This window comes from Enoplosus armatus, chromosome 1 (assembly GCF_043641665.1).
Source record: "Enoplosus armatus isolate fEnoArm2 chromosome 1, fEnoArm2.hap1, whole genome shotgun sequence".
Classification (NCBI taxonomy): Eukaryota; Metazoa; Chordata; class Actinopteri; order Centrarchiformes; family Enoplosidae; genus Enoplosus; species Enoplosus armatus.
The window spans coordinates 29,472,662-29,484,829 of record NC_092180.1 but is presented as its reverse complement, the minus strand read 5'-3'; the positions used below and the strand labels follow the sequence as shown (position 1 = coordinate 29,484,829).

The 12,168-nt window shown below is 42.3% G+C and overlaps 1 protein-coding gene across 1 annotated transcript in view; it reads right to left on the bottom strand.

The window, feature by feature from the left end:
- Positions 1–12,168, bottom strand: part of il16 (interleukin 16) — a 36,955-nt gene that overhangs the window by 24,159 nt on the left and 628 nt on the right. Inside the window, exons 2-5 of the mRNA XM_070902740.1 lie at positions 7,985–8,234; positions 7,494–7,773; positions 4,345–4,484; positions 2,396–2,522 (exon numbers count right to left, since the gene is read on the bottom strand). Coding sequence (XP_070758841.1) covers positions 2,396–2,522; positions 4,345–4,484; positions 7,494–7,773; positions 7,985–8,234 — 797 coding nt within the window. The remainder of the gene's footprint in view (positions 1–2,395; positions 2,523–4,344; positions 4,485–7,493; positions 7,774–7,984; positions 8,235–12,168) is intronic.

Sequence of the window (12,168 nt, the reverse complement as noted above, 5' to 3'; positions counted from 1 at the left end):
TCTGTGGGCACGAGCAACAGGGCGCTGACTGCCGTTCACTTAACGGCCACCGGTGTCATTAAAAACAATGCCTTGCTGAAAACTCCATACAGGACCTTTAATGTATGGTGGTTTATGCTAGCAAATATTTATATAGATGTTGCTGTATAACTGACGTATTAAGTAAATTCCCCGACTTTAAAGGTCCATGGATCCATGACAGCGAGGTCTACATTTCCTCTGTATTATTATGAACTAGTCTGTGGAAATGTAACGGTTTATTAACCAAGGCTTGTACCTCCACCAGGTGGCGCAGTTTCACTGTGAACACATGATATTCCTGTGAACATCACAGGAACCTCGTGAAAGTGGGCGTTCCATTGCTGAAGGGAGCGTTATGAAAAAAAAACCCCATAAATGAATCAAACAGAGACAGTGTTGAAAACTGAATCAGCTGAGTCCCAGTCGTCACATGTTAGACATTCTTTCCTACTGCTTTTTCTCCCTTTCTCCTTCCTTCTGCTGTACAGGTTTCCACAGCCTCTTAAAAGGGACTCAAATAGACTTGGCAGGGTGACAAGGTGTTACACTGCCCAGCATGAAAGCTACTACAGCAACAAAAATACTAAAACCTGAAAAGAAAACCCTCATATACTGCCTCTGTGGCTGCTAAGGAGCAATGAAAACAAACCATGCTGGGTTTAGTACCAAGACCTCTGCTCCAAAATGACACATTCATGCATACAGTATGAGCTGCTCAGTCTGGTAAAACTCACTGTATGTGATTAAAGCTATTACCTAACTAAATGTAGGATTTTACAGAGGACCTGATGTAAAATTACTTTCCATGGCGAGCTGGAGAGATTCCCTTACTTTGCTTTATTCCGTCTTTGGTGTCTATGGTGTCAGACTGTATCAAATTCCTTGACTGTCCCTGTCTTGAAAATACCTTTACTCCATGGTATTCCAGAAATTCCATGAGTTCCACTGTGAAGCCTACAAATTATATAAATGTTACTGAATTTTCTTCTTCTCACATTACTCTTTTTTGTTGACCAAGTTCAAAGTCTTTAAATTCCTTTATGTGTGTTACTATTTCTGACTGAACTCCATAGAGCCTTGTGTCTGAGTGTGTGTGGGATGACTGGGAATGTGATTGCCCCATGAGAATGCCTTGCCTGCAGAAACAGGGGACAGTACGGGCGGCATGGTGGCTTGAGCAAGACACTGAACCCTAAGTTGCTCCCGATGGAGACCAGCACCTTGCATGGCAGCTCGGTCGCCATTGGTGTGTGAATGTGTGAGTGAATGGGTGAATGAGACTTAGCTGTAAAGCGCTTTGGGAACCGTGAAGGTTGAAAGGCGCTATATAAGTGAGATCATTTACCATTTACCATTTAGTACTATACTGACGTTTTCAACCTACCAACAGTCCCTGTACGCTTAGTTATGTGTTTTAAAACGTATTAGGTGTGGAAGACAGTGGAGATGGTTGTGGATTTCAGGAAGGACCCACCCCCCCTCACATTCCTGGGCACCATCATCACTCAGGACCTCGAGTGGGAGCTCACCAAGAAATCTCAACAGACTATGTACTTTCTGTGGCGGCTGAGGAAGTTCAACCTGCCCAAATCAATGATGGCGCACACATTCTACACCGCCATCATAGAGTCCATCACCATCTGGTACGCTGCTGCCATTGCTCAGGATAAGGATAATTTGCTCTGCTGAGAAGGTGATTGGCTGCAATCTACCACTCCTCCAGCACCTATGCCTCCAGGACCCTGAGTGTAGGAAAGATTGTGACCCCTACCACCCGGGACACAAACCTTTTGAGACACTCCCCTCCGGCAAGAGATTATGGTCCATAGGGACCAAAAACGTATGCCATTTGAACAGTTTCTTCCTGTCTGCAGCTGGCCTCATCAACAAGGCCTGGGACCCCCACTGACACGGACTCTTATCCCCTCCCTACATGTTACATTAACGCCATTAAAGGCTCCACACCGGACTCTGTGCCTTACATTAATGCATATCACTATTATCTCTGTACATTGCACATATTTTGCCCATTCCTGCATTTTCATTTTAAAAATCAAAAGATAAATTGCATTTATTCATTTGTAAATGGTTTTATATATATATATGTGTTTCTTGACTATAGCAGCACTTGATTTTTACTTTCTTATTTTCTCTGTTTATTGCTATGCACCAATGGCAAATTCCTGGTATATGAAAACTTGCTTGGCAATAAATCTGATGCAGATTTTTCTGATTCTGATTTTATTAATCCTACATATATGTACATATAGAAATTCAGAGATACGTAGAAGTATTTCGCTTTATTGGACTGAAGACAGTAGAATAGTGTTTTAGGAAAAGAGGGAACAAATGTCACACTGGAGTCCGTGTTAGCTGCTATTACCTCACTTTGGGCTTTAATGTGAATGCTCCTCGTTCCCTCCCCCGCGATCCAAGCACTGCCGTTTAGAAACTGCCTGTTAAAGGGTTCCTGCTTGTCTGGGCTCAGGACGCTGCAGCCTCTGAAGAGAAAACACACAGAGACGGTTGAAAACCAAGGAGGTCCAAAAGTCTTCAAACACAAAACCTGCATGACTCATTCAAAGAAACATTATATTACTGGAGCCAGGCTGATATAGGATTTAGAAGTCCCTTTTCATGCTAAAACTAACTAAAAGACAAATATATTTTGCGTTTTACATTTCAGTTACCAGATTGAAGGTATCCTGTGGAGTTTTTAATCACTCGTACCGCTATGGAGCAATGTTTTTACAAGTGGGTGTGAATGCAGGCAACACGACGCACACTCCTGCTGGTGGTAATGCGCAAAGAAATGCAGCAATGTGCCAAACAAAGGCAATGACTGCAATCAAGTAAACACCGACATAAACAGCGCGCAATATAAATTATGTTTCGAAATCAACTTTGCCAATGATATATCAGGGAGGAAAGGCACGGAAACACATTTATCAGACAAAGTAAGTCTAGTGATTTTCAAGAAAGCTCCACGGGGCAACTTTAAGTTCAGCTCTGTGGAAAACACGTTTCAGTAGTTTAGAAGATTCTCTTGTCCTTTAGCTTGAATCTTTTCTATTGTCGGGGACTTGTCTTTGTCTTGTGGGTGTTTTAACTCAAACTCTTCTCAGTCTTGGCCATTGGGCTCGCCTACTACAGTCTCCAGTAGTTGACCTTTTTGAGATGGGAGATGTGTTTCTGACTCAAGTGGTCTTAACTACAGCCCTGATTAGCCAGACAAGACAGCCAAAATGCAATCTGCACCTCCAGGATATTTATAAGGGGTAATCAAGAATGAGCTGTGTGATTATCAAAAAATAACGCATGATCCAGAGGCTTTAGATTCCAATTATTCCACTTGCTGTCATGTTATTACCATGGCCACTTATCAGCTTTTCTGGGTGGCGCACTTGCTTGATGACGTTTAGGACATATATCGAGTTTCACCCTTACATTTTGAAACAGGGTCCCTTCTTGTGTGTAGACAAGAGTCCCCCCCCCCAGTGACATTTCTACCTGGTGTGCGCCTGTAATCTGTATCTGGATTTGTTATCTGGATAATGACTCCTGATCACAGGCCTTTGCTATACACTTGGTAGTAATAAATGTTCTTGTTCTCTCAATATGCAAATTAGCGTCTCATGTCAAAGGAAATGAAGCAGGATACTTTTGATGAACTTCAATGATGTGCAAGGTGAAGGTCACCTGACAGACAGAGACAGTGGAAGGCATCAGCTTGGTAGGAAAGTACGTTCCAGTGGAGACACTTGCTAAAACCGGGACAATTTGGTAGTGAATGTTTCTGTGCTTTTCTGATATTTGTTGGGACTCGGGACACCCAGCTGGAAACCAGGACAATCCCATATAAACTGAGACATCTGGTCACTGTAGGAAGAGGTGGGTTTAGGTGACCTTTCAACTTGTTGGATGAATTCTTTTAAGAATGTGACCAAACTGCACACATTTCATTTACACCCACAGACCTCTAAACCCTTTAGAGGATGAGGTCTGGCCATTCTGATTGCACAGTTCTATGTGCATTTAGAGCTGCATTAGCATACATTTTTCCCCGATCCACATATGATATCCAGATGCAGGTTGCATGTTAATACCAAGTGGGAATTGGGACACCAGCATTTTGTCCACCTATATAGAATGAATCAATGCTTTCTCTCATAATGATGATTGGATGTTTTTCTTTTGCCGCTACACTACACACATTCAGCCTGAAAATACACATGTATTCAACGTGTACTCAAATGTAGCTTTCACCATTTTTTCCAGCACATTCCTGAGAAATAATAGAGTTGTGGTACTGTGTTTTATTACCTGTGTAGGTTCCCTCCATTCCTCCCTTGCTCCACATTATTGTCTTTGTCCTCTGTCTGGACGCTGTTATCAGCGATTTGTGGTCCGGGCACCTCTTCAGCGGGCCCTGTGGCTACACACATCCTCCAGATACTACTATCCTGTAACGACACACAGACATACATATGCCTACATACACATAGTGAACAAGTACAAGGGAACCTCTATACTAGGAGGTAGAAGGCAAGCTTTATGAGTATATCAACCATCTGGCCGAGCGCGGTGACAGCCAAGGAAAAAGAAAACAGCAGTAATGTTTTATAGGTGCATGAACTGGGCCATAGTGTTTGGGGGTTAAGCTTATGGGGCAAAGTCATGTATGTTTCAATGGCTCTTAGGGGGACAGTATGTGACCAGATCATTAAATGAATGAAACAGAGTTGTGGTTGTGTTCTTTGAATGGTTACTGAGCTATTTCCTGTTAATCGCTTTAAATATGAAGCAATGAGTTTCACAAAGGTGAGCATCACATGAATCTAATCATTAATGAGCATGAATGCTCACACTCTCTTCTCTTACTCTCTTCATGACAACATACAATACTTAAACCTCTGTTTGACTGTAAAGGGTTTAAGTCTCAACGTGAAAGCCAAATGGAATATGGCTATGATGTTGTTTCTGTCTGGTAGGTGATTAAGAGTGATTGATGTTCAACCTGGCATGAATTAGCCCCAGAGGAAAAACACTGCTCTATTAAATTACTGTTGAGCTCAGCTTTGCTCGGGGGTTGTTTAGCAGGCCGGGCTTGAGTCCATGAAGTGGTATACAACAGCCAGCTGTGAAGTCTTCTCTGTCATTGGCATGCAATCTCTGCTGTTGATGGTTCATATATTTGTAGTACTACGAGTAGAGTAGCTTTTCTCAGTAACTTCTGACTTAGCACGTGTAACTATTGTTATGCATTATTGAATACTTTATACAGCCAATAACACGCACGGCTGTAGGGATGGCAATGTTCACTTTGGTACAAGTACTGGATGAATTGAGCCTTGAACCTTGAAATTTAGTTGAGACATTCATGTTTCCCTCAGGATTAACTGGCATAACTTTGGTGATCCTATGACTTTTCATCTAGCGCCATCAACAGGTCAATTTTTTTAATTTGTCCATAATTGCATTATGACCAAATACCTGTAAAACTAATAACAACAACATTGTGTTAACTAGCAAATGTTAGCATGCTAACATGCTCAGCAAATTTTTTTACCATGACCACCATCATGGTAAAAAAAATTACCTGATAAATGTCAGCATGTTAGCAACCCATTGTGCGCATGGTAGCATACTAATGTTAAAGAATGCTCACTCCCTCCAACCAATCAAAATCAAGTATTCTCCATGCACTTGTGTAAGCTGAGAATATAAAGCTCTTTGTGTAGTTTGCTACTAAAGGAAGTGAGGTCATAGAGGGGTTTCGATAGCTTATGATCAATTAAAATACATCAAGTGAATTGGTATGTTTTAATGGAGTAGTTAGCATATCAAAAAAGAAGATGTGATGAAGGTACCTGTTTCAGCCTTCTCTAGTGTAGACAAAGCATTCATGTCCTACTGCCACTCACTGCTGTGATGCTAAATCAATGCAGTACTCATTTAAGTACACCGGCAATAGAAACGGGTGCTTTAGATATATGCTGCAGCAAGAAGAGTATGCCATGTGAGTGTATGGGTGGACTGCTTCAACAAGCGTGCAGGCTGGTTGAATTTTGCTTGAAACTTGTGTGTTGTCTTAATTGAACTACTGATGCTCATTGGTCGAGATTTACATGTTAGTGTAAGCTCAATATTGACCACAGATATACTATCTCATCCCATTTGACATTAGTGGAATGTGCTGTGAGGCCGGGCTGCTGAAACAGAACAGCACAACAAACCCCGTCTTTGTCTGAATGTTTGACATTCAGGCCAGCCACAGCTTTCAATCTACCAACACACCAACACAGGGCATGTGATTGTCATTACATTCAGACACTCTCCAGAGCGCATATAGCACGGCGTTAGCACGTTGATGCCATGTTAAGGTTCGGAATGCACAAACAACAAACACTAATTTCTACATATCATTCTGTCAAGAATGACAATTGCTGAATTATCGATGGCTAAATAATAGGTCTGACAGTATGTCAAACAGTGGATGTTTTGGTCATTTGACAGGAATGAATCATCCTTTACTGGGAAGCTGCAGGAGCCACATGTGCCAAAACATGTGCTGGACATGTTGCTATTACTGTAAATTCACTACGACAATTCATCCTCACATCAGCTTTTAATTACATCATCATTAGGTAGCATGAGTGAGAGTAACGCCGCGTTCGCACCAAATGGGATGGAAGTTAAGAGATGGGAAAGATTCCCATGTTTACGACTTGCAAGCACTCACGTCACAGGACAACTCAAGACGGTCAAGTGAGGGTTAAAAATGCCGTGCATTGAGAAAATAACACTATATCCATTCAATTTGGGTTTAATCACCAATGATGGATTTTGGCTGATGTGAGGCATCCATGTTTGTTTGATTTTTCAGACTATTCTGATAGCCTGGCATCGCCAGACCAATTTGCAAATGTCTGTCAAATGTCTCAGTTAATCTTCAATTTCCAAGGGAAATTATCAATGGGCACAGACCAAAACGTCTCTGGACGCAATTGGATAGACCTAAACCAATCAGAGCTATCTAAGAGTCAGAATCTCTTGTCTACTTAGAAGAAGGTAAACAGTGAAGAAGTGCACAACTCAACTGTCCGTGGAAAATGAGCAAACTCTCTAGTACAACAACTAGTTATGACAAATTGTGATGTGAGCAGTGCAAACTTCTAAAATTGACAATGAGAGAAACAAACTAAATACTTGTAGCAAGCCAAGATTAATGCCAACATAACTTCTACTTATTCTGATCTTTCTTTGAAAAAAATCCTGTGCAAAATTTCAACCCATTAGTTTTTGAGTTATTTTCTTCCAGTCTGGAAGTGCTGGAATGGCCGCGATTGCGTCCCTAGAGCCGTGCTGCTAGCATGGCCAAATATCTGAGTAAGTAGAGTAAGAGTGAGAAAGTTTAGAATTTAATTAAGAATATGCTTAGTGCACTCAAGTGCAAACCTCTGCAGTCGTACCTTGATGCTGAAGGACCTCCTTATGCTCCTTTTATTCTCTTTGTTTGTGGTGGTATGATGCAGCTGGTTATCTGCCTCAGTGCCTCCTCTTTTCTCCGAGGCCGATTGTTGGATTGTCCTCCAGTGTCCGTTCTCCGTATGCCTGTACTGTGTTCGATCCCCAGTAGTCGCGTCTGTCCTCCAGCCTGGACTGCATGTCCTACGTACATCTGACACTTCCCCAGCATGCCTCTCTTCCGGACAGTCATCATTAGTCTTCGAGTGACATAGGATGAGCGACCTGGATGGGGTCAATGAAAGTCAGAAAGTCAATTTCAGGCATTACATGACATAAATATCCACCCTGCAAGACTGTAAACTACTGGAGTAATGCAGCCATAAAAAACGATATTGATGTGCAAGTACATGTAGTATATTAAAAACTATTATCTCAGGTTGTCATGAGGCAAAACTCAATCAATATGTTGTAAGCCTTTGCGTGGTGCTGGTACCTGGAGAGCATGGCCAGCTTCTTGGAGTGGTGGCTGTGGCAGCTGCTCGGGTTGTTGTTGTTGCTGCTGCTTTTCCCCTGGTCCCTGCGTCTCCTCTCCATCCTCCGAGCAGCCGCCGTGCTGGCTTTCCTCTTCTGGTGGGAGTATCTCTGAGGCATGGCCGCCAGCGTGTGTGTATGTGTGTGCGCCGGGAGCCCAGGAACCAACACACTCCCCCCAGCTGGCCTGAAGACTAATGGAGAGGGACGCTCTGGAGGGCAATTAGAAAATTCAGTTAGGGCAGTCTGACTGCATCCGTGTGTGTGTGAGTGTTCTGAGAATCTGCAGAGGCAATTGTAGACGCTAGCAGAGATAAAAGCGCCTTTCTTTCCCTGCGTTGAAAAAATGGTTTTCCTCAGTCCTCATGACTGTTGAAAGAAACACAAGGATACTCCACACACACACATACATACACAATGGCAGGCAAAGTCTGAAATGACTTAAAGTACATAGAACATGGAAACAAAACAGCAGCTGATGAGGTAAAAAGTCCTAGCTCAGTTCATGTTTTAATGCACACACAACCTACACAATGTTAGAACAGATAATGGTGTTAGCCTGGTCCTATTAATGGGCTGGAGTGAATGATGGCCTGCACACATCAACGCTTCACACTCCAGAGAGCACTATAGGGTGAAAATGCATTACACATGCTAGTGTAGATGGCCTCTCACATTTGCCATGAACACTTTGCAAACAATGTGCAGAGGCTTTCTAAGTGAAACCCATAAGGCCTTTGGTCTGACATCACTATCTTGCTACCTTCTCCCCCTAACCCCCTCGCAGTCAGAGCCCGGTACTGGCTAAGGTGGTTCGAACAGTTGTCCAGCGTGCGATGTTGATGCTTCGATTCGACTTTCACGCTTTCTCGGTTGAGATCGTTTCACATTGACTACATGCTAATTAGCTAAACCTTTGTGACCGCTGCAGCTTTACTTTTTTGGCGATTAAGGTACAACAGGCCTCTCAACAGTTTTCCACTGCTTCCAGTCTTTGTGCTAACGATGTTCCTGACAATCCTGTCTAATCACACTGGATAAGAAAGCTAAAGTATTTCCCAAAATCTCTGAATTTTCTTTTATCTTGATATGTCAACGACTAGGAGAGGAGGTAGAACTGGTTCCTGTGCTATTTGGCTGTTAAATGTCTTATCTATCTATGGATACGTTTTGATTGCACGTGACGTGGCTCAAGGTTCAGTCACTGAACCTTGTCTTTTGTAGCTCTACATGCTACTTCTGAGTCACATGTGACCTCTGGCTCATAATTGTCATTTACAGGAAATACAAGACCAAAGTCATCAAACTGTGGCCTTGTAATGTGTTTAATTTGGTGTGTATTCAGAGTTGCTGCAACCTTCTAGATCACAAACATATTGGAGAAGTCTCTTCCAACGTGTTTTTGATCTAGAACAATGGTTCCCAAACCCCCCGATCTATACTGGGCCACACTGAAACAATTTGATGCCTCAAAAAACAAAAAACAAAAAAAAGCCAGATAATAATTATATATTTTAATAGGCTAATATGGGCCATGTCTGCTGTAATTACCTGAAACTGGCTGATTCTATTTGTGCTGCATTTTTCCTCATCAGCTCCTGTCAAGCCCACAACTCCAGGATACTTTACGGAAAAGTAAGGTCTTTAGGTAATCCATGTGTGTAGAGTTCTGGTACCGGACCCAAAACCTGACACGAAACCAGATGGTTTGTCAGGACCTGTCATGTTCGGGCCGGGCCATTTCGTTGCATAAAGATTTGAGTCATTTTCAAAAGTAATTTATAAAGGAGGTTTTGTCTTTCTCTCTCTTTGTCCATTCCTGTCATGTGTTGCAGACACACAATGCTCAGTTCAGAAAGAGATAGAGTGTAGACCAGTGGCTGATTATATTATATCAATGTCAAGTTGAATAATATACCAATGGGTGATCTGCAGATTTACAGATTTACTTAAAATGAACGGGACATGTGAGCATGTTGTTGATGTGGGGAGGGAGAGCACAACATGCAGGTCTTTTTTTCTTTTTTTGTCATGTATACCAGGGATGAGCGATCCAGATCACACATACAGTATATTGACAGATTCAGTCCTCTGAGATCGTGTTGGAGTCTCAGATTGAGATCTACACCTCAGCCACTAAAAACTAAAATAAGTAAATTGATAAAATGCTTATCAAAATACAGTAGTAGTAATAGCAATAGTAAATGAAAGACTATTAAATAAATGAATACACTCAAATTATTGATATTGATATAAACAGATAAATATCTGAATAGCCAAATAAACAAATGAATCAGTAATAAGCCCCGGGCTTTAGTGAATGAGTACGGAAGAAAGGCTTTCTTTCCTGGTGAATCAGTGGCTCCGATCCTGGAAATGTGTTAGCAATTACGAAGCATTAGTCTGCTTGTTGGCCAGATAGACAGGAAGCAGAGACATGGATCTCTATGCTGGAGGCCTATAAGCCCCATTGACTCCATGTCTCCCTCTCTCCTCCCTTTTTCAGAGGCTTTTACATTCTCCTGCTGGAGGTGTTCCAGCACAGTGGGAACACTTGCAGTAGCAGGGCAGAAATCGATTTCAGCTACTGTCTCTAAACCGTCTATCCTATTACATCTGTCCTGAAGTAAGGAAGCCTCATTCAAAACCACAACGACATCTGTAATAACAGAACTACAACATAACCCTGCACAAACAAATGCAATGTAATACAATTTTTAAATTTTTTACTTACTATTTCTATTTTTAGTAGCGTTTAATCAACACCATTTCCCCCTTTCCCCAGGCCGGTGATGATCACAGGTTAAACGCCACTGGGCGGATAGACTAGCTAGTTGAGGAGGTTGAATGGCATATTTTAGACAACAGAGGGAAAGATGAGCTTTAAAGAGAGTGGATGGGTGGATATCATGGATAGGAGAGCAACAATTACAATGAGCACACACACACACACACACACACACACACACACATACGCATGCATAAGGAAGGAAGAGCCCAAAACATTTAATGAAAAGTCAAATGTAGGAGAAATCCAAGGCAAGACCGCCCAACGTTTTTCTGTGCCACTGTCTGTTATAAGGAGTACGGTCTGGACCTGCTCTATTTGTAAAGTGTCATGAGATGACTTTTGTTGTGATTCGGCACCATATAAATAAAAGTGAAAGGAATTGAACTGAATGAATCCATACATACACAGACGGATGATAATTTGTGATTTTAGGAATAGTATAAGCAACTTCCCCTAAAAAAAGTAGCTGTTTTTTACATTTCACTTTGTTGTTAATTAGTGATCTTGACAGGTAGTTGTTTGTTTTTTTCACTTTTGACAGAGCCAGGCTACCACGTCCTGCCTCCAGCTCCTTATCTAAAGTTCAAATGTTGACATTAAAATGCTGAAATGTTTGACTCTTTTTGAGTTTTGGTCTGTGGGAGTTTTTTTTTTTTTTTTGCCATTTGAGGAGAGAGAGCTTGTTTAGCCTAGTCTCCAGGTTACTGAAGAACCTTTCTCTTCATCTTCATGGTCTCCACCCAGTCCTGATTGGGACAGCTACTGTTTTCCAGAAACAGTTTCAAATTCCACAGGAACTTTAATTAGTTAGTATGTATATCCGAGGCCTAGCTTCATAAAAAAGCACTTCTTTCAGAGCCCTGAAGATGTTGACTGCCTCCTGCGATGTCAGCAGAAGTACAGAGAGAGTCCAACTTTCCTCTGACCCTCCATTCTGTTGATGTAATGGCCCACAGCAGTAACACTGTTTAGTATGAAAACTTGGACGAAGGCGAGAAACGGGGGGGCAGGAGGAGGAGAGTGAGTAGTGTGGGTCACGTTGAAAGGTGTGTTTGGGACAGACACTGAATAAACGGGGTGTGTACGCACGTTTGCATGTTCATGTGAATGCACACATGTCCTGACAAAAACCATACTTCTAGCATTAGGGAAGCAGGGACTCCGGCCTCACAGAACGTGATTTGAGAGAAAGCATGAGGGGCGGGGTGGCTGCGCGACTGAACAACGTGTGTGTTGTTTGGGAGTTTTCACTGGGGGATTCTTTCCAGCCTGGGAGACGGAGCAGGACCGACAAAGCACAGCCAAGAGAGCCACCTGCATCATGCTGCGAATGCATAATCCACCGCTTTTACAAT